The following is a 27,000-nucleotide window of genomic DNA, read 5'->3' as shown; positions in this document are numbered from 1 at the left end:
AGGAGGGGAGGAGGAGGGGGAGGAGGAGGGGAGGAGGAGGGGGAGGGGGAGGGGGAGGAGGAGGAGGAGGAGAACGAGAAGAAGGAGAAGAAGAAGAACCTACAATCATTTACTCTCTGGTGGCCTGGAGAAATTTCCTTATCTATAAAATGGGAATGATCCTATATTATTTAGAGGAGCCCAAAGCATGACAACTAGACTAAAGAGAAATTATGCCAATACACACACATTAGTGTCTATTTAGCACCTCCTACTCACCAGATTCCGAGAAATATGCTGGGGCTACGAAGTCAGAAGCTTACTTCTCCTTCAATGTACATGACAGGAGAAATGTAAAGACCTCAGGAGCTGCTATGAGAATTTAAAAAATAACAGGATACATGCTAAAGTGCTTTTTAAAAAACAAAACAAAACTGCAGAAATTGGGACTTCCCAGGTGGTCCAGTGGTCCAGTGGTTAAGACTCCACGCTACCAATGCAGGGGCCCAGGTTCCATCCCTGGTCAGGGAACTAAATCCCACATGCATGCTGCATCTAAGAGTTTGGAGCCCGTGTGTCACAGCTAAGGAGCCTGCTTGCTGCAACTAAGACCTGGTGCAACTAAATAAATAAATATTTTTTTAAAAAAAGATCAAGCTCACTTTATTAAAAAAAAAAAACCTGCAGAAATGGGGGCAATAGTACTGAACTCATAGGGTTCTTAAGAACACAGCAGCATAATTTACTATTAAGAGTAACATGGTATCAAATATCCCTGCTCCCACGGCTCCTGGTCTCAGGTCAGTGAGATTTAAGGCTAGAAGCAAAGGCTGTTGCCTTCATGTAAGATTAAAAAGAAATAAGAAGAAGAAAGAGAAAAAGAACTAACTATAGATAAAGATGTAGTCCTTTCAGACTTTCAATAATAAAGTAAATACAGTTGTACCTCGGTATCTAAGGGGGAATAGTTCCAGGGCTCTTACACCTGCCACCCCCGGAAGCTCAAGTCCCTAATATAAAATGTCAAAGTATTTGCATATAACCCCTGACATCCTCCCATATCCTTTAAATCATCTCTACATTACTTATAATACCTAATACAATGTAAATGCTATGCAAATAGTTGCTGGTGCACAGCAAACTCAGGTTTTGCTTTTTGGAACTTCCTGGAATTTTTTTTTTCTGAATTAAAAAAAATTTTTTTTTGCAGTACGTGGGCCTCTCACTGTTGTGGCCTCTCCCGTTGCGGAGCACAGGCTCCGGACGCGCAGGCTCAGCGGCCATGGCTCACAGGCCCAGCCGCTCCGCTCTGCGGCATGTGGGATCTTCCCGGACCGGGGCACGAACCCGTGTCCCCTGCATCGGCAGGCGGACTCTCAACCACTGCGCCACCAGGGAAGCCCTTTTCTGAATATTTCTGATCCAAGGTTGGTTGAATCCATGGATGCAAAAACCCAGGACATAGAGCGCCGACTGTAACTAAGGGCCGACTGTAACTAACAATCAGGATGGGGAGGATGTAGAATTTCTCAGGACAGTGTAGTTTAAACATTTTCCTATCAATAATCTCTGGGTATTCTTTTATCAATCATACCCATCCAGGGTAGCAGCAGGCCTGCAGAGATCATTTCATTCTCTCCCCTGATTCTGAATCGCCTTGCCTCGAAGTTGCCAACGTACTCTGCATCATAACTACTATGGCACTTACTGTACTTACTTGTTAAATTAAAATTACTTGTTTATATGTCTGTCTCTTCCATTAGTCAATAGATAGTGACTGACACACAGTGGATACTAAATGTTCACTGAATGAATAAAGGAATGGATAGAAGGACTTAATAATCCCCTTTTAATTTATTTTTAAAGAATCCCTAGTGAGGGAGAATCCAACATATGCTTCACATGTCTAGCAAAAAGTTATACAATCCTGATTTTTCTCCCAAACTCAAAAAATATACAGACTAGAAAAGAAGAGGCAAAGCTCATCATTTGCCAACAACATGATTTAGAATCAAACAAGCGGTTCTAAAATCTTAGGGAATTAACAAAAAAGCTGTGAGAATTATTGACTTTAGCAAGGTAGCAGGATACAGGATAAATACATAAAAATGAATATCCATACATACTGACAGAAAATAACTGAAAATTGATATTTAAAATGGCATCCAAAATATGAAATATTTAGGGATAAATTTGACAAAAGATGTGTAAGACCTGTACACTAACAACTACAGAACACTGCTGAGAGAAATTAAAGCCCTAAATGGAGAAATAGGCAAAGTCCAGAGATCAGAAGACTGAATATTAAGATGCCAATCCTCTCCAAACTGATCTATGGATTCAACACAATCTCAACTGTAACCCCAAAGAGGCATTTTTGTAAAAACTGACACACTGATTTTAAAATCTACATGAAAATGAAAAGGACCTAGAATAACCAAAAATAATTCTGAAAACAAAAGAACGCTAGAGGGAATTCCCTGGTAGTCCAGTGGTTAGGACTCCGCGCTCTCACTGCTGAGGGTCAGGGTTTGATCGCTGGCCGGGGAACTAAAATGCCACAAGCTGTCACAAGCCGTGTGGCGTGACCAAAACAACAACAACAACAACGCTAGAAAACTTGTATCATCTGATATCAAGACTTATTATAAAATGACAATAACCAAACCAGTGTTACTGACAGATTAAGGGAACAAAGTAGAGTCCAGGCCACACACATATGATCAACTGATTTTCAGCAGAGGTGCCAATGCAACTCAATGAGGAAAGAATACTCTTTTCAATAAATAGTGCTAGAACAACTAGATATCCATAAGCCAAAAGAGATAATAACCTCAATTCTTATCTCATACCCTATACAAAAAATAACTAAAAATAAAGCACAGATCTAACGTAACAGCCAGAATCATAAAACTTCGAGGAGAAGATCTTACTTTGGATTTGGCAAAGATTTACTTAATCAATACAAAGAGTATAAACTATAAAAGAAAAAATTGATATAGTGGCTTTCATCAAAATTAAGAGCTTTTGATCTTCAAAGACACTGTATTTTGCTGCATGCAAATGTAAAACAAGTTTTAAAAGATATTGTTACAAAAACGAAAAAGCATGTCACTGGGAGAAAATAGTTGCAAAAATATATCTGACAAAGAAATTGTATCTAGAATACACGAAGAACTCTTACAATTTAATAACTGAGTTAATACTGAGCAATTATGCCCACTTAAAAAATGGACAAAAGACCTGAACAAACACTTCACCAAAGAGGACATAAGCATGGCAAACAGGCACATAAAAAATGTTCAGCGTCATTAGTCATGAGGGATATGCAAATTAAAACCACAATAAGATATATTACTACATACATACTAATATGGTTAAAATTAAAAAGACTGACCATACCAAGTGTTGGCCAAGATGTAGAACAACTGGAACTTTCATACATTGTCTAGTGGGAATGTAAAATTGTAAAACCATTTTGGAAAATAATTTAGCGATTTCTTATGATGCTAAGCATATACTTACCATATAACCCAGCCAATCCTCTCCTAGGGTTTACACAAGAAGAAGGAAAACATGTGTCCGCACAAAGCCTTGTACATAAACGTTCATAGCAGTTTTATTTGTGGTGGCCCAAATGTCCATCAACAGGAGACTGGATACACAGATTATCCATAAAATGAAATAAAACTCAGCAATAAAAAAATACACTACTGATACATACAACAACATGAATTAACCTCAAATAATTGTGCTGAGTGAAAGAAGTCAGGCAATAAAAAAGGACATAGAGTAGAATTCCATTTACATAAAGTTACAGAAGATGTGAACTAATCTACAGTGATAGAAAAGAAATCCCTAAGGATAGTTTCCTGGGGATGGGAAAGAAGAGAAGAGAGAGAACGAGATTACAAAGGGGCATAAGGAAACTTTTGGGAGTGATGGGTATGTTTCTTGTCTTAATTGTGGGGATAGTGCCACAGATGTACACAATGTCAAAATGCATCAAATTATATACTGTAAATGTATACATTGATTGTAGATCAAATATACCAGAATAGAACTATTAAAAGGAAAAAAAAACGCATTAAGGGAAAAAAAAATTCTGAGTCCACACTGGAAACTAAACATTGCCCTTTTCAATTATAGAGATGCAGGCAGTCTCTATTAACTGGTAACACAAGTGTGTCCCAAGACATTCTGTTCATTATTCCAGGTCACAGTGCTGCTAGACCATAAAATGAGGCAATGGCTTCTGGATTTAAAACAGGAGAAAATCGCAATATGTACATACACACTTGCGTTCTATCTCTTTACACACACAAATGATTAATCAATTGATGCACAGGCAAGTCCTACTAAACACCCACATTAATGGAGAGGCAGCACAAGTATTCAGCAAAAACGTATAATACAAAAAGCATTTTCATTTGCCTTTGTAATTGAACACGTGGTCTTGTTTTTCAGAAGATATATCTAGGGATGTTGGGCTTTGACTAACGTTAAAATAAATTCTTCCCCCCCCCTATTTTTTACTAGAGCAGGAGCTAAGGAGTTCAGAGGTGGCAAGGATAAATTACAACGCTGACATGGATAAAGCAACTGAATTAAAAGCATTCACACATATCCACCAATGTTATATACTTACAGGGAAATGTCTGCCCACGTGCTCCCCACTCACTCTCATGAGCTCTCCAGAAGAGCTTTTCTGGGTCTCTAAATGCTTGTACCTCAAGGTGAAATGTGTTATAGCCTGCTTATGCACACATCAGAAAAGGTGGCAAAAGCCAAAGATTTAATGCTGAGATTCTGTCAGTAAATTCTCAGCAATTACAATCTCTGATGAGCCAGTTGCTACTTAGGAAGGAGGGAGAGAGACAGGTGTGATGGGGTACACAATTCAGGTAGAAGAGAGCTGTTCAAGAGGATTTTAGGCCAGCAGAATAAGCTGTTCTTAGATGCTTTCAGGTGGGCACTACGGAGATGCATCCTTCCAGTCCTAAAGTCTTTATTTAGTATTTATTTGGGCACAGCAAATGCTGAGCACTAAAAAAGAGAGAAGAATCACAGCTATGTCCTTCCTCTGCAATGTTTCTTATTCAAAAAGGAGACAATGACCAGGACACATTTAAAATCAAATTAATAACCATCAAGGATATAAATTTCATTATCATTCAAAATGCATCTAATATTAAGTCTTAATTGTGTGGCCATGTAATGGGAGTTTTCAATCTAAGCAATAATGATAGGATTTCAAAAAGGGAAAACAGCCCAAATAAATGAAAACAACTGTTGGTTATCTATGCTAAAAAGAGGGGCAAAGTAAAGCAGTGGTAAGAAAATTTGACTAAATTCAAGTCTTACTTTCCTATTCTAGTCCTGACACTATGCAGTCACAGGAAAACTGCTTAATTCATGCTTCAGTTTTTCATGGGAACCCTAATCCCATAGTGCTAGTCTAAAGATTAAATAAGACTATATGCACAAAAATTATCATCAAAATGCTAGCATACTGAATCCAGCAACATGTAAAAAGGATTATATACCATGACCAAGTGGGATTTACCCCAGGAATGCAAGGTTGGTTTAGCATATGACATTTCTCTAAAGAAGATATACAATGACCAAGAAGCACATGAAAAGATGCTCAACATCATTAGTCATTAAGAAAATGCAAATCAAAACAATGAGATACTACTTTACACCCACTATAATAAAAAAGACAAATAATGACAAGTGTTGGAGAGGATGTGGAGAATTAGAAGCCCTCACAGACTGCTGGTGGCAATGTAAAGTGGTGTAGCCACCTTTGCGGAACAGTTTGGCAGTTTCTCAAAATGCTAAACACAGGGCTATCCTATGATCCAGTCATCCTCCTATGACGTATATACCCAAGAGAACTGTAAACAGGGACTCAAACATATACCTGTACACCAATGCTAACAACAGTATTATTCATAAATAACCAAAATGTGAGGCTTCCCTGGTGGCACAGTGGTTAAGAATCTGCCTGCCAACGCAGGGGACACGGTTCGAGCCCTGGTCCGGGAAGATCCCACATGGCACGGAGCAACTAAGCCCGTGTGCCACAACTACTGAGCCTGCGCTCTGCAGCCCGCGAGCCACAACTACGGAAGCCCGTGCTCTGCAACGAGAGAAGCCACTGCAGTGAGAAGTCCGCGCACCACAATGAAGAGTAACGCTCGCTCACTGCAACTAGAGAAAGCCTACATGCAGCAACGAAGACCCAACACAGCCAAATAAGTAAATAGATAAACAAAAGATGGTATATATACACAATGGAATACAGTATTATTCAGCCATAAAAAGGAATAAAACTCTGACACATACTACAACATAGATGAAACCTGAAAATACGCTAAGTGAAATAAACCAGACACAAAAGAACAAATATTGTATGATTCCATTTACATGACATGTCCAGAATAGGCAAATCTATAGAGACAGAAAGTAGATTAGTGGTTGCCCGAGGGTGTGGGGAGAGGGGAATGGAAAGTGACTGCTAATGGGTATAAGGTTTCTTTTTGGGGGTGATGAAAATGTCTGGTATTAGATAATGGTGATGGTTGCACACCTTGAGTGTGAATTTTATGGCATGTGGATTATATTTCAATAAAGCTGTTACAAAAAAAAGAATATATGTGAGAACACTCAAACTGTAAAACTGCAAAGTAATGCACAAACACAAGGGATTATTATGATGCAAATAAATGGCTGTGGATTGTGAAGTCATGAAGGTTAGATGAAGTAGCAATTAAATCAGCCAATTCACTAATCTTCAAAAATCTTGTCTGCAGGTATGGGAGGTGCCCAGCCTGCTATGTATTTTACATCTAATGTATTTATCTCTTGACTTTAGGGTACATTTATAAACAATTCGCTTTTCACCTCTGACCAATAAAGATATATTAAAGCTAAGATGTATGGGGGAAGGGAACAAAATCCCATAGAAACCCACCCTATTCCTAAGTTTAAGACGTTTGTAGGGGTAAGGGCGAGGGGAGAATGGGGAATGACGGCTAATGAGTAAGGGGTTTCCCTTTGGGGAGATGAAATGTTTTGGAACTAGATAGAGGTGATGGTTGTACAACGCTGTGAATGTACTTAATGTCACTGACCTGTATATTTTAGATGGTTAATTTTATATCATGTGAATTTTACCTCAATTTTGAAAATAAAAGCACAGTCTGTTGGTTAAGGGGGAAAAAAAGATGTTTGTATCTGTGCCACAGTAAAAACAGTAGCGATTTTTAACTCAGTAATTATGCCCATCATCTCCTGCCTAGATTACTGCAAGAGCTCAATAGTCCTTCCTGCTTTTCTCTTGAACCCCTAGTCTATTCGTAATACCAGAGAAAATCTTTTAAAAGGTGCATCAGATACGTCACTTCTATGGCATCTTGGGTGACTATTCCTTTATTATTCATTTCGTATTTTTTGAACACATATCTCAGGTTAAATGTCTGCCTGTAAGTATTAAATCCCCATAACCTCTAGCACAATGCTCACATACCAACCTGGGATCAATACACATTTCTTGTTGAAGTCAATTAATTGCCAAATAAGACTCAAAGGTAAAATCAGGAAGCAGAGGAGATTCCTTATCTCTCTACCAAGCTGCCAGTAAGCTCCCTGGCTGTGAGCTGTGAGGCCTTTATTCCACCCTTGCTGCTTAAGGGCGCTTAGATCTTTTGCAGGTGTCTTCCCAACTAGCCTTTAGGTTCCCTAAAGTCAGGGACCACTAGTCTCCATTATCTTCCCCAAGGCATCTAGAAGAGGGGTAAGCACATAATACAGGGCAGGAGTAGATGCTGATGGAGACGATGGCAGCCAGAATGAGATGGGGGATAAATCTGGTACAGAGGGAAGAAGAACCTCAGATTCCAGTGGGATTCATGCTGCCCGCTTGTTATCTCATCCTTCCCTCCTCACCACCCCTTCTCCATGCCCTCCTGAAGCTGTGGGCTCCTAGCCCTCTGAGTCAGTAATCCTGCCTCAGCCAATTTATTTTCTAATCTTGTAGCTTTCATATAAAAGGCTCTCCATGAGATTGACGGTGACAGACAGGACGGCCACACAGATGAGCAGGCTCCCCTGTTAATAAACACCAGGGAGGGAAGGCACCCCATTCAGGGGAAAGACGGAGGAGCTAAGTTGTATCAGAAGGGAGGCAATTCCAAAAGTTGGAAAGAGCTATCGAAACAGTGTGTCCTGGGGGAACCCACCTCCAAGGAGGGAGAGGAAGAAACAGAAACTAAGCCAGCTGAAGAGAGATGCCTCCCTCATGCCCTAGGCTCTTCCTCACAAGTATATAGTGAGGTTAGAGTACAACAATAGATGGAAAGTGCTTTGAGGAATAAAAGCACTGTATAAATGGTTGGTACTGCAAGGATTATTATATTAAGTGGTTCTTTTCCTTCGTCTGGTTTGTGTCCTAGTTCTTCCAACAGTACCCTAATAAAACTCCCCAAGCATTGGATCACCAAGACAGGAAATGAAATGAAGCAGACTCTCAGTCAAGAGCCCCTGATGACACAAGTATCAATTTGGAGGCAGTGGCAGATCACCAGCAGGGTCAGATGCAAAGAAAGCATCAGTTTTGCATCTGACTTTACTCTCCCTCAACTGAAGACAAGAGAACTTTAACCACTTTGGGAGATATTTTTTTCTATCTTCTCTAGCTACCTTCCCATCCTTTTGCCCATTCCATGCTTCCTAGCCTATAAGCACTATTTCTCAGACCCTCCTGCTAGAAAACACACGAAAACACACACACACACACACACACACACACACACACACACACACACACTTTCCCCAATTGGGAGGATCCTTTTCCAAAGTAACCGAGCTCACAGGGCTCCCAAGGAACTCAACCTCTGGTGTAAAGAATAAAAGCGGCAGAGGCGAGACCATGGGAGGAAAACACAGCTCAGAGTCCCAGATCACTGTATGGCTGTTACAGAGAAGGTAGGGCTAGAATGGTAGATTTTGTCTGCGTTTACCTCCTTCAGCAAAGACTAGGAGGTGGAAAGCGATTTCTGAGATCAGTCCTGTGGGGCTCCCCGGAGCTCTGGGTGATTAAGAGTGTTAAACAGGGCCCAAACCAGACACCCTCCTCAACCAAGGAGAGGAAGCCCAGGATTTAGAGCCAGGGACCTAGGTTCACTACAGTTGTGATTTCAAGTCTCAACTCCCGTGAGCCTCCGTGTTCTCGCATATAAAGGAGAAAAATAACTGTAATAAGTATATATCAGAAAGAATGACTGTTAAAGCACTTTCCAAAAAATAGTAAAGTGCTGGACAAACCCCAGTTGTTATTCCGGATCTTCCCCTATCCACCCTTCTATATACTTATACGGTTGGATGTAGTGTCATATGAGAGAACAAAAGGGTGTAGGACTTGGGTTTCCCTACAGTGCCAGATGGATTAGAGTTAGCACTTAGTAAGTCTGAAAAGTTGCAAGAACTTTTAACCAAGAGAGAACCAGTCAACACTTGAACACCAGCCGATTAAAGTTATTGGAAAAACCCCAGCTGGAGAATTTAGGGCACTAGCTGGCACCACTTAAAGGGCACAGAGCTCAGTTGTAAGTACTACAGGAGTATTACAGGTGACAGAAAAGATAAGCAGATACGACATAAAAATCAACAGGGATTTATGTGGCGAGAGATACAGGAAAAAGGAGAAACCTGAATCAAGCAGTTAATCAGGTAAGACTTCACTAGGAAGTAAGTTTGGAAGTGGTATTTGAAGCACAGGAGGGACAAAAATTAACCATAAAGAAATTAAGTGACTGTGGCAAACTGAATTTTCCAAAAGTAACCACAACAGTATTTCCCATTCTTCATGCCACTCCCCATCAGGAGGTGGCGTCCATATCCCTTCCCTAATCCTGGCCAGGCCTTTGTGACTCCCTCCACTAATAAGAGTAGGGCAAAACTGACACTATGTGATCTCTGACGCTAGCTCATAAAGGGTGATGCAGCCTCTGCAAATATCACGGGATGCCTGCTCTGGGAGCCTTCAGTCACCCTGTAAGAAGTCTGGCTACCCTCACCCCACCATGTGGAAAGAGAATCTACAGAGATTCCAGAGAGAGGAAAAGAAAGAGACAGAGACAGACAGACAGACAGACAGACAGACAGACAGAGAGACAGACAGAGAGTCGAGGAGCTCCAGCTGTTTCAGCTCCCAGCTGCCTTGAGTCTTCCCAACACAGGGGCCACAGTGAAGAAGGCTTTGAAGCCCAGGCCAGGTTGGCCCCTATATAACTGCACCTGTTTGAGAGATCCCAATTGGGAACAACTGCTTAGCTCAACCCAGTCAACCCCCAGAATTCTGAGCCAAATAATTAGTATTATGTTAAGCCAATGTTTGGGGTGGTTTGTTATGCAGCAATGGATATTTTGAACAATACTGATCTGTGCAAAGCCTCCATGACCAGGATAGCTAAGTCACACCTAAGGGACGCGGACCTGGCTCATCCAACTAGAGACTATAAGATAGGAGGTAGTAATGAGTTAATAATAATAGCTAGCATATACTGAACTCTTAACTATGTCAGGTATTTTGCTAAGCACCTTACACGCATTACTTTTACTTAATTTTTGCAAGAACCCTATGAGAGAAATAGACTTTTTCTCATTTTCCAAAAGGAAAAACTGAGGCTGAGAGGGACGGAGTAACAGGAAACCCAGGTCTATCTGACACAAAAGTCATATTCCTAACAACTAGTCTGTACTGCAACATGGAGAGTAGAACCTTAAAGGAGTGACCGAAGTTCCACAGATTAACATGAGAGTTGGATGGATCTCAGAGATCAAATCCAACTTTCCTATTTTACGATTGATGTAACTGAGAGGCCTAGCGAGGTTAAGTGACTTAGCTGAAAACTGTATCCATTACTCAACAATAAAAAGACAAGTAAACAGGGACTTCCCTGGTGGTCCAGTGATTAAGAATCCACCTTCCAATGCAGGGGACACGGGTTCGATCCCTGGTTGGGGAACTAAGATCCCACATGCCACGGGGCAACTAAGCTGGTGCGCTCTAGAGCCCTCATGCTGCAACTAGAGAAGCCCGAGGGCTGCAGTGAAAGATCCTGCATGCAGCAACGAAGATCCCGTATGCCACAACTAAGACCCGATGCAGCCAAATAAATAAATAAGTAAATGAATAAATAAATATTAAAAAGGACAAATAAACAAAAAATGGACAAAGGATTTGAATAGACATTTCTCTAAAGAAGACATGCAAATTGCCAATAAGCACATGAAAAGATGCTCAACGTCATTAAGAAAATGCAAATCAAAATCACAATGAGGTACCACTTCATACCCACTAGGATGGCTATAATCAAAAAGACAGACAAAAAAACAAGTATTGGTGAAGATGTGGGAAAACTGGATTCTCACAGTTTGTTGGTGGGAATGTAAAATGGTGCAGCCACTTTGGAAAACAGTTTGGTAGTTCCTTAAAATGCTAAACACAGACATAGCATATGATCCAGCAACTCCCACCCTGGGTATATACCCAAGAGAAATGAAGAGATACATCCACACAAAAACTTGTACACAAATGTTCATAGCAGCATTATGCATCATAGCCGAACAGTGGAAACAACCCAAATGCCCGTCAACTGATGAATGCATAAACAGAAGGTAGTATATCCATACAATGGAATATTATTTGGCCACAAAAAGGAATAAAGTACTGATATGTGCTGCAACACGGATGAACTTGGGAAAATATCATGCTAAGTGAAAGAAGCCAGGCACAAAAGGCCACATATTATATGATTCCATGTATAGGAAATGTCCAGAACAGACAAATCTATAGAGACAGAAAGTAGATTCATGGTTGCCTGGGGCTAGTTGGGTGGTGTGGAGAGCGGCTGCTAACGGATACGAGGTCCTCTGGGGTGATGAAAATTGTCTGGAACTAGATAATAGGGATGGTTGCACAACTCTGTGAATATACTAAAACCCACTGAACTGTACACTCTAAAGTGGTGAATTTTATAGTATGTGAATTATATATCATAAAGCTGTTAATTAAAAACTTGTATTCCGGGACCTCCCTGGTGGTCCAGTGGTTACGACTCCGTGCTTCCACTGCAGGGGGTGTGGGTTCCATCCTGGTCAGGGAACTAAGGTCCTGCATGCTGTGCACTGTGGCCAAATAAATAAATAAATATTGTATTCATTCATTTAGTAAAACTTTACTGAGCATCCATTCACTACACAGTCCAGGCACTGCAGGGTACACACAGATAAGGCCCCTGAGTAGTTTAAAGGTGCCACACTGCTTAGTGGAAGAATGCTCGGTCACTTCTGAGACTTTATTCTTCGCAAAGTCACTGAACTTACCCGGCCCCAGAGTGCCACTCTTTCCCCATCATTAACCAACCAGGAGGCAGAGAGGGAGGGAAGTTTCCTTCCTCTTGGATAGTGAATGCAAACCTCAGGTCCTATGGGGAGGCCATGGACAAGGAAAGCTTATCGGGAAGAGATTAAATACTCAAGCGACTTGATTCCCGATTTACCAATCTCTTTCCCTGGGGGACACCCTTCACCTGTGTCAAGCAAACCTGATGTCTGGCTCCCTCAAAGATTTACACATTTTTACCAGTGAACCTGGCCAGGGGGACAGGAAAATGGAAAGAGCACTAGGCTAGGGCTCCGTAAACACAGCTTTTTTTTTTTTTTAATCCCAATCCCATTGTTTACTAGTTTACAGACTTAGGCAAATCATTAAAGCCTCCCTGAGCTTGTTTCCCCACCTCTAGTATGGGAATGCAAATACTTGCCTGGACTACCTCAATAAGATAACAGACCAAAAACACTTTGCAAACTACATATCATACCGCAGAAATACAAAGAAGCGCCATCATTATGGCACTCTTATCTCGGCCTTATAAACCTTCCATCTTTGTCTCCCTGTCAATTGTGTCCTCCCCTACTTTAAAAACTGACTTCTTCTCTTGGGTCTAATCTTTCCTTTAATCCTGTCACACATCTCCCCTCCTGCCTGTCCCACAGCAGACTCTGATGTATGCTAACCTCTGACTTAAGACAACCTAGTTCTACCTGGAAAAAAATGAACTCAAAGGCCTATTGATGGGGACTAAGGGGCTCCATTTTTTTCTCCTCTTCTTTCTGACCAAACTTCATAAAAGAATTGACCAGACTATCACCCTTTCCTCACTGCCTCTTCCCTCTTAAACTCACTGCAAACTGGCTCCTCCCCACGTCCCCCCAAGGCCACGAAAATCTTCCTAGTTACTAAATCCAGACACTTCTCTATCCTTTCCATCCTCTGCCTCTTGGGAGCACTTGACACTGCTGGCCACTCCCTCCCTTCATTTCTGAGATTCCACACTGCCCTGGCTCCTGTTTTCCTGCCACTCCCCACCAGTCTCTTGTGTGGGATCCTCTTTCTTTGCCTCACCTTTGAATGCAGTGTCCCTCAGGGCTCTGTCCAAGGCCCTCTTCTCACTCTACACCCTGTCCCTGGACAGCCTCACACTTCCACCACTCGGTCCAGATGTTGATGACCCACATCCCAGCACGCCCTCCTGACCTTCAGGACTGTATAACCAGCTGCCAACCTACCGAACAGCTTCCCTGGGATCTCCCACAGGCACTTCAAACTCATGATGTCCAAAAGGGACTCCTTCCCTCAATCACACTCTTCCTCCTCAGTTCCCCTTTTCATTGAATAGTACCACCCCCCAGCCCAAGCCAAGGAAAAGGCTGTCAGCCTTGCCCCCCACCCCTTCACCACCTCCTGCCCAGATTACCACAATGGGCTCCTAATTTGTCCTCCCTCTCTATTCTTTTGTTCTTTCAATTTAAATGTCCACACTGCAGTCGGGTGATCTTGTTTTTCTAAAAGCCTGTCTTACCATGTCACTCCCTACTTGTCTTGCAATGGTGCTTCACTGCTCTCAGGATAAAGTCCAAAACTCCTAATAGGGAGGATTACATGATTCCCAGGCTCTAGCTCCTGTACGCTCCTGTTTCATTTAATTAATTGTTCCAAGGTCTCGCTATAGACCATAGCTACTTTCAGCTCCCGCGACACCATGTCCTTCCTTTTCTTCTGTCTTCAGTACATGCTGTTCCCTCTGCCTGGACTTTCCTTCGCTCAAGCCTGGCTCTCATTTTCTGGCCTCAATTAAAGGTCACTTCCTCCAGGAAAGTTTCTTTATTGTCCCTCCCATTTGCTTCAACTGATATCACAGAAGAGTTCAGGGTGGTATCATACAACTCCTGCTTGCCCGCCGTCTCCCCACACAAAACCACAGGCTCGGGCTTCCCTGGTGGCGCAGTGGTTGAGAATCCGCCTGCCGATGCAGGGGACACGGGTTCGTGCCCCGGTCTGGGAAGATCCCACATGCCGCGGCGTGGCTGGGCCCATGAGCCATGGCCGCTGGGCCTGCGTGTCCGGAGCCTGTGCTCCGCAACGGGAGAGGCCACAACAGTGAGAGGCCCGTGTACTGCTAAATAAAAACAACAACAACAAAAAAAAAAAAACAAAAAAAAACCCACCACAGGCTCCCAGAGGGCAGGGTAAGCAACTTATTCATGTTGAATCCTAGTGGCTTGAGGGGCACCAGCCAGTGAAGACTTGTTAAATGGACCAATCCCCTTATTTGAGGGATAGCATGAGTATTCCTAAACCTCAGACCCTATTCCTGTGAACCCACTGAAGCCCAAGTGGTTTTCTGCCCCCATCCCTAGGGCTCGGAGAAAAGGGTCTGCGGTTTTAGTCTCATACAAGGTCCCATTCACAAAGCTATTTACTACACTCTCTCCAGCCACCTCCCCCCAGAACAACAGTGGCCTTTCTCTGCAGCAGCAGTCTCTTGGAAGGAAGCTTCTGAGGGCTGTGCTCTGGGAAATGAATGGGGCCAGCCTGGGGCAGGCAGGACAATGGCAGGGCGGGCCCTGTGCCCCGTCAGACCCCTGCAGGGAACAGCAGCCCGGAAACCAGGCCGCCAATGGGGAAATCCCCCCGAGAGCTGGGAGAAGCTGAAGGCAAGCAACCGCAACAAGGCTGCTCTGTCCCTAGAAGAAATACCAAGTGCCCAAGACCTAGCACCCAGTAAGAACAAGGGGAATTCTTGGTCTCCCTTCCTAGCAGCAATGTTTAGAGTTGCTTTCTTGAAATCCCTTGGGTAGGCATGGAGGGAACTGGAAATGTCAAGAATGAACTACAGTTCAAGTCAGGTAACTGAGGGAGGAGTATACCTCGTATAGAGAGAACTCTACTGAGCACGAGAAGACAATCTAGAAAAATGAAGAGACATCGCTTTTGAACCCTGAGAAACAGGATAAGACACAATAACCAACATAAAACATGCAAAGAATGGAAGAGCACCAACATTTATTTATAATAGTCGACCACGTGCTAGGGATTCTGCTAGATCTTTTGTATAAAGTATTTTATACCAACATACGAAAGAGAATGAGTCCAATTGCTATATGTATGTGCAAAAGGAATGTTGAATAATATAAATATACTATAGAGTTTGATGATATTAACCAGAAAAGGTCACCCTGAAGGAATTAAGACTAGCTGGAGTTGGGGAGAGAAAGAGAACACTCATATAAAGATGTGGAAAGAGTGATGTGGGCCTGGGAAACAGGCTAGCCTACCTGAAGCGGGATGGTAGGGGACAGTAATAAGACCTACAATTAGTGAGATGTGGGCTGAACTGAAGCAAGAAGGCATGGATCCCAAGCTGGGGAGTTCGAGCTGGAAAGGAAAGACACTGTGCAAAGAAGGTTTCCAGTGAAAAAGGATCGACTTAGGACGAGATCTTCCGCATCTTATTTTTAACTAGTACCGTCCTGTGTTTGTTCAATATGTTCCCATAGCCATGCCTGTCAGTCCTCAGTTTAGAATCAGCACAGGTCTCAGCACCCAAGCACAGGTCTTCTCGCAGCTGAGGAGAGTCCAGGCCAATCTGGGGTCCTTGCCAAACCAAATGCCTCAACAACGCTCACCAAATGTTTGGCACTATAGAATTCACAAAATGCTTTTACACAAATCGTCCTGATCACACAGCTAGTTAGCGGAAAAGCTGGGACTCACACAAAGCTCTTCTCACTTCAAGTCCTGTTACTCTCTATATTCATGCTACTAGGATGGTTTCTGCAGAGATATCCCTTGAGCCCTGGAGTTTGGTCTGCAGCGGGGGAGTGGGGTATGCTTAATTAATCAGGATATCAAATATATGCTAATCTCCTCAAATCATGACCCCATTTCCTAAGGGAGCTCTCAGAACTCACTGCCTCTCTCCCTCTCTTTAGAAGACTGCACTGAAGACCTCTAAATCTATTTGGTATAAACAGCCTAACCTAAGGGCCTCAGCAAGATAAGTATCATTCGATATGCTATGTTCAGTGAATTGCTGGGTACCAATGGGAGGCAGAATGACTTTTAATGATGGTCTTAATCTCTCTAGCAATAGCCAGTCTCCAAAACTTGGGAACCAAATCTGATTCAGCCTTAACATACATACCCTGTTGGTTTTCCTTCCAAAATGTCTTTCAAATCCTACCCTTCTTTGTTCTCACATTATCTTTTGTTCTCTTCCCACCTACATAATAATATTAGAATTCTTTCCTTAAACATTCCTTTTATCACCATATATTACACAAACCTTGCTGGTTCCCTTTTTCCTACCACATCCGGTCTGAATACCTTTATCCCCCCCACGCTCCCACCATACTCACCTTGACAACCTAATTTCTCTGCTCTACAAAGACCAATACTCTTACCATCCTGAGACTATCCAATGCTTGGTTCTGCCCCAGAACCTTTGCTTATGTTGTTCCCCTGGTCTGAAACAGCTTCCTCTCTTTCTTCAACCTAAATAATTTCTAACCACCCCTCCCCTGGCTTTTCTCACTAGCACCAACTTTCGACTTGTCTCTAAATGTACCTTTTTGGTCTACATCAAGATTCAGTAATGATGTACTACCTTTTTATTGTTTTGTGTTGCTTCATTAATTACATTTCCCAACAAGAATGTAAGCTCCACATTCTTGCAAATTATCTATCAGAACACTAAGAACTGAGCTGTGCATGGAGCTATTTGATAAATATCTACCGTCCAACCGACTGATTGCAAGTGCCACAGATCATAGGTCATCATCTGGAAGGTTGTGAGATTGGCCCCGTTCCCTCTGTGATTTGATGCCAGTCCACGACTGGTGACTATAGATCCCATTGCACCATTTTATGGTAGCTTTAAACACTGGAGGACAAAGTGCTGGAAATCAGGCCTCTGAAGTCACTTCACCCTAACTTTTCAAAGCCCCCTTCTCACACATTCACGTCTTAGTTTGCTATTCTTTAGAATGAGGAGAATCCTGAAGAGGTCAATGAGGACGACAGAGGGATACCAGTGACTTTAGGGCCTATGTTGAAATCAGAAGTAAAAGACAGGAAGATGGACTTAAATTGTAGCAAAGGAGGAAATTCCCTGGTGGTCCAGTGGTTAGGACTCGGCGCTTTCACTGGGCTGGATTCAATCCCTGGTCGTGGTTGGGGAACTAAGATCCTGCAAGCCACACAGTGGAGCCAAAAAAAAAAAAAAAAAAAAAAAATTGTAGCAAAGGAAAAATTGGGATTCAAAAGAATTTACAACTATTCAACTCATGGAACCACAAGAGATCACTGAAAATGGGAGCCCCTCAACCTTCTGGACCAGCTCAGGAGATGCCCTATTTGGAGTGAAGAGGAAAGGGAAGAGGAGGATCCCCTAAGACTTAAGACTTCTGTGATTTTCCCCTCAAATCTGTCCAACTGTTTTAGGACCATAAATCTGGGTGTTCTTCCAGGCCTTGAAAATGTCTTCCAAATCCTACTCCAATTTTATTGGGGGCCACAGGTTTCCCCGCCTCTCCCCACACTTCCACTTCCACATCACTGTGCTTCTTCCACTTTCCCCTCCCATTTCATCAGACAGCTCTGTTCCCTGGTTTTTTCAAACTTTCGTTTTCACTGGTTTTCAGGAAGGCAGATAGGATTCCTGAAAAAAAAGTCCTGGCTCACTGAAATAAAGGGCACAGGCATTATGTTTTCAGAGGCTCAAAGAACATAACAGCTAGAAGGAATCAAATCTGAGAAGTCGGCTACCCTAATTCACTCATCTATTTACTTGGATGCTGGGGGTCTTCCATCAGGACTCCAAACCTCTTTTCATAGGGGATCTAACACAACTTTTCATAAAGTAATGATTACTTTTTTCTTTTGAGACCACAATCTGCAACTTCTGTAGTCCTGCTTCCCTCCATGGGGCAAAGGAGTGACCCTGGATGCCACTAGCAGGTCTATGCTTGGGTCTTTTCCCAATACGGTGATTGAGGAAAGAAGAATGCACAGTCCATGGGGAAAAGGGTTTCCAAACCACATGACAAATCTTGAAATTAAGTTTTAAAAATAATAAACCAATAAAATGGATTTTTAAAGGCAGTGCCACTATGAAGATGTGAAGCAAATTCAGTCAGTATAGATTAAAACCATTCCTCTTACGTTTTATGGAACTTCAGCATTCAGCCCTTTCACATACATCAGATTCCCAGATCTTTAAAGCAGTATCACTGCTATCCAAAAGACACTATCCAAAAGTTTCCAAACTCTATTCCACGAAGGTTGCGAGCTTCCAGAACTCTTTTGTCTTTATACCAATTTGGGAATTAGCCATGTGACCTTCACAGAATCTTTCTTATTTCTGATGAACTCATTGTCATTTAACTTGTCACATTTGTCTACCCTCCTAAACAGAACAAAAGGGACTCTATTTAAAAAAAAAAAAAAGCTAAATCAATTTGTTCATCAAAGGGTGCTCTTTCAGAAATGTTTTTGAGTATGTGAAGGTAAGCTCAGCCTTTTCCTGCTCATAATGGTGATTAATCACCAAATGTTTCATCTGCAAATCCACTGCCATCTCTCATCTCACGCCTGGAGAGCACAAGGGTACATTCTGGAGAAGGCTCAGCATTTCAGGGGACTTTCTCTTTGTAGTTCTGGATCCCTGTCACTGTTCTGGGAGGCCAACCTTGAAACTAGGCAGAAACTCAGCTGAATGTCTGGGGGTTTCTTGTTCCCAGGTCTCAGTAAGAACCTGAAGTGCAAAGAGGGAGCCTGAGGTGGGACGAACCTCCCCCCACCTCCTTCTCAGACAAGCCCAGTCTCCTCAGCCTAGGCTACCAGCTTTTCTTCTCTACAAACGTCCCCTCAGCTTGAAGGCTCTTTCCTCCTTCCTCTGCCTTTTTCTCCTTCCTCCTCCATACACTTCATGAAAGATTTTGCCTCTTCTAAAAAAAAAAAAGATCCCTGATAAGGAACAGTTGCTGGCTCTGCGTTTATTCTGAATTAGGCAAGTCATATGCTTCTAAAACAAGGAACAGCCAGAGATCATAAAACAAATCCTTTCTATCCCCATCTAAGGAAGCCAAGGTAGCTCAAGCCTCTCCCATTCATCAAAATTCCTGGGAAGGAGATTCAATAACCTTCCCCTTCTCATATTCTAGTATCATCACCCAACCCTGACCACTAGAAAAGTATGCCTTCTTTCTAACCTCATGCACTTCTGCAACAAAAATGCCTGTTCGCTCTGGTTAAATTCTTCAAAACAATGGAAAGATCTTTCAGTCACTCTTAATTTGTTTGGGGCCAGTTCAGAAAGTAGTGCATGATGTTAAATCAAATCCATGAGTTTACCATCTAAAAGTTATAGAGTTTTGGTTTAGAAAGCAATTTGAAATATATTATCTAATTTGATTTTAATGTTGTTTTTTTAAAAAAATATTTTATTTATTTATTTGGCTGCATCAGGTCTTAGTTGCGGCACTCGGGATCTTTTGTTGTGGCGTGCGGGCTTCTCTCTCTAGTTGTGGCACATGAGCTCCAGAGCGCACAGCCTCAGTAATTGCGATGCTCGGGCTCTCTAGTTGTGGCACGCTGGCTTCAGAGCATGTGGGCTCAGTAGCTGTGGCACGCAGGCTTAGTTGCCCCTCGGCATGTGGGATCTTAGTTCCCCCACCAAGGATCAAACCTGTGTCCCCTGCATTAGAAAGCAGATTCTTAACCACTGGACCACCAGGGAAGTCCCTATCTAATTTGATTTGCTCCTTTCAATAGCACCGTTGAGAAAGACACGATAAGTGTTACAATCCTCAAATGGCAAGCTATGTGAAAATGTTTGTGAACCGGAAAGCATTTCATATAAATGAGCTATTGCCTTACATATGAGGAAACCAAAGGAGGCATGTGATTTGCCTAAGATCACACAGTTAAGGGGAATGCCAGGGCTCAAACCAAGAACTCTCAGCTTAAATCTAGTACTTCTCCATTTGCTTTGGTCCTCACATAAGCTAACTATCTCTGAACAGAGAAAAGCTGTTTTATGGATGCAAACTCCTAACCCATCTGGCCATCTCAACAACATTTGCCATGGAGAACTAGGCAAATGGATATAGATGGCTTAGCAAAACTCATTACCATTCCTATAAAAATAATTCAGTATTATTACCTCTGCCTGCAATATCAAACACACATTAACAGGCAATAAATTGTCCATGGACAAAAACTGAAAAGGACATGAACAGCTACAATTTAGCCCATCTTTCGCTAACAAATGATTAACACGGTAAGATCAAGATGAGCTGCAAATACTTCATGTTTCTTTGGACCCAGAAGTCACTTCCCAAGAGAGGATTAAAGACTCTGCTGGATAAATATTCCACAGCCTGGGGCTTCCCTGGTGGTGCAGTGGTTGAGAGTCCGTCTGCCGAAGCAGGGGGCACGGGTTCGTGCCCCGGTCCGCGAGCGTCCCACATGCCGCGGAGCCGCTGAGCCTGTACGCCCCAGAGCCTGTGCTCCGCAACGGGAGAGGCCCACGTACCGCAAAAAAAAAAAAAAAAATATTCCACAGCCTTCTATTCTTCGAGCCACAATCTCTCTCCATAGACATGGTCCTCCATGCTTGTGTCCTAGAAAACACGCATCACCTAGGAAGCCTTCTCTAATTGACCTTACTTTGACCACACTTGAAATTAACACATGAATGTTGAAAAATCTGAAACGGATGAATTTATACAGGCTGACATGTTCACTCAATCCAATATTCGTTTGTCAAATATTTAGTGAGCACTCACCCCATGCAAGGCACTAAGCCAGGCGTGCAGGCTATAACTGAGCAAACAAAACACAGTTCCTACCTTTACAGAGCTTATAGTCCAGTGTTGCTTTTATGTGGTCTTCAGGAGTCTTAAACCTTTCCTAGTTCCTCAAGTAGATTGCACGATCTTTGTAAGCAAGAACTGCATACTTAAATTTTTTGAAACACTGAGCACAGCACCTTACACTACGCTCTCTAAACAGCAAATTGATAAACTAAAAGAGAATCCCTGACTCTATAATCTGAAATCCCTCCACTCAATCTCTCCAGTATGGTGTAAAATTGTGTAAAACTGTAAATTACTTAAAATCCACAGGGTCTTGAATCTGAGATGTCAAAATAGCCCATAGAATGAACCTACTGCTAAAGGGGTACGATCCAATACAACTGGAGATACCGTGAAGGGGACCCAAGTCCCAGAACTGATCCTTTAATGGGGAAGAGAATTGGGGTAGTGGCAGAGGTGAGGAACACTCTCACCCTGCGAAGCTCCATTATCCCAAGTGCAAGGGGGTTCTGAAAAGCATCTTACCCTACTGCCAGAAAGAATAAAACGGGGCCCCCGCCCCTATTCCACAGGACCAGTATACAAACCTACTTAGACAGGGTGGGGCAAGAGAAAGAGCCTCGGGTTCAGAACCAGAAGACCTGCGACTGAGTCCAGATTCTGCCAATAGTCAGGGAAGATGGCACTGGGCTAGCCAGGTATCCCCTGTGAGCCTCAATCACCCCTTCTGTAAAATGAGAATAATAACCTCTGATTCGTCTGCCTCACGGAAATATTGGGAGGCTCAAATGAGATACATTCCTATGAAAGCACTCAGAAAAACCATGCTATACAAATCCTGAGAGACTGTGAGGGTATGCAGACTCCCAGAGGAGCATTTTACACTATAGCCCAGGAACCTTCATTGCCTTTTTCTTGTACCCCCAACACCTGGGTTTCCATCTGCTCACATCTCTGAATTCAGAGAAACAGTTCACCCCCAAATCTCAAAAAGGCAAGTGCACTAATTCCCAAATTCCAAGAGGATGAAAAGAGAAGGGCAGCCATGTAACCATTTCAACTTCTTGCCTTGACACACGCTTCAGTTCTCCCTTTACAAGAGTCAAACTAGAGAGAAGCCAACAAAAAGGGGAAGGGATGGAGGTTCAAGCAGCCACATATACTATCTGTCCTTTGTGGCTATCTGCCTTCTCTCCACTGCCAAGTCAGGTCCCCATCTGGGGACTGCTGAACTAATCTAAACGGGACTCTGAGGCAATACAGAGATTAGTGTTTGGGAGAGAGAGAGATTGTATCATTTTAGGCCACAATCCACAGCCCAAAAGAAATTATTATCAGCATGGATTATCAAAGGTTAACTGGACAGGGAGAAAACAATTGTTCCCTTGCAAATATTCTTCCCTATCTCTCCAATATATTTTTTTTTCCAGGCCCAGTCCTTCCATTTGCTTGTTCAGTCCTCCAACCAACCATCCATCCAGCACCCACAAAACTACCCTAAAGACTCTCAAGGAGAAAAGGTTGAGCAGGAGAGGAAGGGAAAAGGCAGACACCTTACAAAGTTGTAAACTGTAGTGTTACCAGTGATGGGGCGACTGGGCAGACTCTTGGGGGAGGTGGGTGGGGGAGGGCATCCTGTGCTCCGACTCTAAGGGCCAGTGCCTCTGCCCATTAGGCCTAAGAGCCTAAAGCAACTCCTTCGGGCTCTAGGCAGAGGGAAGGCCCATTTTGCAGAGTCAAGCTTATTAAAAACGGCTTGGAAGATTTAACCTAGCGCATCAGCTGTTTGGCAGATTTCAATTAAACCCCAAGCTTGGAGAGGAAGAAATTCTAGGGCTGACCTATGCATTTTAGGGGCCATTATCAACCACCGGTAAAAATCCAGACCTGTATGGGTGCAAAGGCTGTTTCTGTCCCATCATTCAGGCCAAGAACATCCTCCTCATTCTAGAAATGGGATCCACCCCATCACCAAGCCCCACCATTCCACAGCAACCAGCCGGTGGAGGCCCACGCCCCTGCCAGGGCCCTTCCCCCAGCAGCTCCGACACCTAAAGCCGGTCCCAATCACCCTTGGGGTCTCACGTGACCAGGCCTGTGCCCGCCTCCCACCCTTAGGCTGGCAAGTTAGGGACTCAAATTCAGCCTCTGGCCTGGCAAAAGTCAAAGGCGGCTGGAAAGCATTTCCCCCTCTTTCCCCACTTCTGGCGTCACTGCCTACTGTTTATACTTAAAAAACACTGAATCAGGAGATATGTTTTGAACATGGACACACACAGAGGGAACATAAACACACATGCCCAGAGAGTCCCCAGAGACCCCACCAATTCCCACAGCCCAACAGAGACCCTTCTTTTGAAACGCTTTATCAAAATGCAACACTTTCCCTCCCAGTCCTTCCTTAAGTAAGTGTTGAAAAACCACATTATTAGCAAACTTACCTGTCTATACTCTGGGGTAACCTTACACTCATGATTTCTCAGTGTCTCCACAGTTCCAGAATCCTGTAGTTTTGATGTCTTGATCAGGACTGAATCGCTTGCAATTTTTAAGAAAGGTGAGAGGATGGCCTCCCAACTTGAAGACAGAATCCTTTTTCTTCCAGCTCTCAGGACCCTGGTAACTGAAGCTCCATTCTACTTCTACCAGTTAACATGGTCTCCTTTCTTAGCCCCCTTTTCCCCTCCCCCCCTTAAAAAAAAAAACAGAAAAAACCCGCAAGAAGAAGAGAAAAAACTATGACCTTCTTAGAAACCAAAAACCCAACCACAAATCTCTTCAAGGTTAGCGCTATGGGCTTAAAAAAAAAAAAAAAATCACAGAAAGAATGTGCCTTCAAAATATCAATCTTAACTGCAAAATATAGATAAAAACCATCCTTTTAATCTAGTTTTCCTAGCTGTCCTTCTGTTGGCAAGACAGCCTCAAGCTCCAAAGGGGGAAAAAAATAATGCTCTGGTCTCCAATGCTTAAAACGACAACAAATATACTGAGGGACCAAAAAAAAAAAAAAAAAAAAAATCCAAATTGACACCTGGAAAAAATCTTCCAGCTGATTTGCACAGTAAAAAAATAAATAAAACCATACACTAGTATGTACACAACAGCACTCCTTCCTAGTCCAGTGCAACCCTGGGAACCAAAATTATGAATTTCCTTAAAAAAAAAGCTTTTATATGAAAGGTTTTGAAATTCTTAAATGAGCCAATCGCACCAAAAAAAAAAAAAATCAAAGAACACCTGAAATGCAATGCTTTTTACCTTTAAAATGGTAGCAATACCACAAACCAGAGAAAAATCTCTGAAAATATTCTCCTTTTCTTTTTCCTTTAAACTTGCAGGTTTCTCCACCTACCCCAGCCTGACTCCCAGCCTAGGTTCGGCCTTTTTCTGAAAGACAATTTCCTGAGTTAGTTCTGTTTTGCTCCTCCACATCCAGGATCCGAAATTTTCTCTTGCCTCAGCCTCCATGAAACGGAGATTTCGCTTCTTCCCGTTCCCCCTGTTCTCCCTCTCGCCTGGCCAGAAAAACTGCTCCCTTATTATTAATAGTTTGGATTATTATTGTGGATTTGAGTTCGAGGTGGGATATTCCTCCACACCAGCCCCCTGGACAATCCGATCGCCTGGCTTCTCTCGCTCGGCCTCTCTTTTTCCTCCCTTTCCGCCCCTCGCCTAATCCCGCAGGCAGAAGCCCACCGCGCCTGGCGCAGGACCGCCGGCGGCCTCCGGCTCCCGGCCCCGCTCGCCCGCTCGCCCCACGCCCGACCGCCGCGCTCCGGTCTCGACGGCGGCGGGACTCCGGGCTCGGGCGCAGGCAGGGAAGGCGGCGGCGGCGGCGGCGGCAGGCCGGCACGGGCAGGCGTCCGGCTCCCGGCGTCGCGGCCGCGCTCGCCTCCTTCCGGGCCCCTTCCCCCCCGGCTCGCCGCTCGCTCGGGCGCAGGCCCGGCCGGCCGCCCCCTCCCCGCGCTGCCCTCCCTCCTCCTTCCCCGCGAGCCTTTCTCCTTCCCTCGCTCCGGCGGGGGCGGGGCCGCAGGCTCCTCCTCCCAGCGCTGCCCGCCGGCCTTTCCCCTCACGCCGCGGCTAGGGGCGGGGGCGGGAAGCCGACCGCCCTTCCCTTCCCTGAGTGTTGAGGCCGCGGCTCCCGCCCCCCGGCACCTCGCTAGGTCTCCGTGTGCGCTCTACCCCGACGCGACCCCTCGCCGCCGGTTCTCGGCGGGTCCCCTCCGCGGCCCCACAGTCGCTGGCCCTGCCCCTCGGTGCGGCCTAGCCGATCCCGAGCTTAGCCGGATCCCTGGCTTTTCCCGGCCTGGCTCGCCGGCGACCCCGGCCCGGACCCCGCGAGTCACACGGCGCCGCCTCCGCCGCCGTCACCACCCCGGCCGCCTTCTCGCTGCTTTCCCTTAGGTGCTTTTCCCCCTTTTACTGCCCTGAGCTCAAGACCTGACCTTTGTTTCTTCCCCCTCTTCCCACCCTGCTGCGGTGCCCGGCGCTCCTAGGCCCCCTCCCCACGTGGACTGGTTTTTGCGTTCACCATCGTTAACGCCTGCTCTCCCACCGCCTCTGCTCACACTACCTCCACCTCTTTTCTCATCTTATTTTTCAAAAATTTGTCGCGGCCCCCTGCCTGGGTGCCAGGAGCTCTTTTAACCTTTTCCTCCCGTTTCGGTGGTCCTCCTCACTTCTAACACCCACCGACACTGCGGGAAGAGACCCTTCTGCTCTTCCCGCTCCGGTTGTTTGGGCATCTTAATACCAGGCTGGGTAAAGTGTTTTTGAACTCGATGGAAAATCCTTTCAAGGACAGTTCTATTTTCATAACCCCCTCTCAAAGATTCACGGTTTCTAAATCTTTCCAAGTAGCATGACATTAGTCAGAAGGTCCCCAGCGTTATGGTTAAAAATAATTAAGACAAAAAGGAAATTTTTTCATTAGGACTGGGGAGTGAACTTTGTCTTCTTGCCTGGGTAAATGCTATTGTAAAATACCCTGCGGAGGTGGTGTGTTTGCATATGTTCTCTCCCTTCCACACCACCTTGATTGTTCTGGGGGAAAATACACGTATATGTGTATTTACCCACACACATCCATAAGCAGTAAAGAGGGATCTGAGTGACCCCAGCAGTGTTAGAAGTGATGAATTTGCAAACAGCAAGAGGAAAAAGAAACTAACAAGCATCCGCTGAGGACCCAGAATGAACTAGAAACTTCCTCTGAATTATCCCAGGTACAAGTTGGTAAATAAAAGAACTTCACTTCATCTCCACCAACCCCTAGGCCAGAATCCCCAAAGACAGGTGGTCTGCCCGGAATCTGAGGCACCACAGTTCAAATTTCTACTGACTTTGTTGCTTATTCCCTTCCTATACTACCTGCAAAAATGATGTTCCCAAATGTGGACACTTGTTCTATGGTGATAGACCAGTGGTCACCAAACATTTTTCTTATCATGCTTTCTTAATCTATGTAATATTTTTAAACAATTATTTACATGTATTTTATTACATATGTTATAAATCTTGCTCTAGAGTAGAAATATTAAAAGATCAAAATAAAGATGAAGTGCATTTTAAAATCGTACTTTTTAGTGGAAGTTAATGGCTGTCATGACTGGAAAAGATGCTTGTCAAAGAGGTAGAGTCAAGCAGAAGGAGTGCATTCTTGATTGCATTTATTAAATTATGATAACTCATCTTCCTATCCCATTCACCACGAGGCAAAGGCTTTTAATTGAAATTCAACTAGTAAATTTACAGCTTAAGTCAATCAGTCCTCTTGAGTGACTGGAA

General features: G+C 43.8%; 1 protein-coding gene across 10 annotated transcripts in view; it reads right to left on the bottom strand.

Annotated features, from left to right (window-relative positions):
• ARHGEF11 (Rho guanine nucleotide exchange factor 11) overlaps nucleotides 1–25,088 on the bottom strand; it is a 113,782-nt gene extending 88,694 nt beyond the window's left edge. For 8 of the 10 annotated variants that reach the window (XM_029227430.1, XM_029227435.1, XM_029227432.1 and 5 more), the window contains exon 1: nucleotides 23,652–25,087. In XM_029227430.1, coding sequence (XP_029083263.1) covers nucleotides 23,652–23,683 — 32 coding nt within the window. In that variant the 5' untranslated portion in view covers nucleotides 23,684–25,087. Of the gene's footprint in view, nucleotides 1–23,651 lie in introns of all 10 variants that reach the window. The other 2 variants (XM_029227433.1, XM_029227439.1) reach the window with 1 other exon arrangement.
• Between the last annotated feature and the right edge of the window lie 1,912 nt (nucleotides 25,089–27,000).

Source organism: Monodon monoceros, unplaced genomic scaffold (genome assembly GCF_005190385.1).
Source record: "Monodon monoceros isolate NGI ecotype Baffin Bay Population unplaced genomic scaffold, NGI_Narwhal_1 Super_Scaffold_18, whole genome shotgun sequence".
Classification (NCBI taxonomy): Eukaryota; Metazoa; Chordata; class Mammalia; order Artiodactyla; family Monodontidae; genus Monodon; species Monodon monoceros.
The sequence above is the reverse complement of the archived record's forward strand: the minus strand, read 5'-3'. Positions and strand labels throughout refer to the sequence as shown.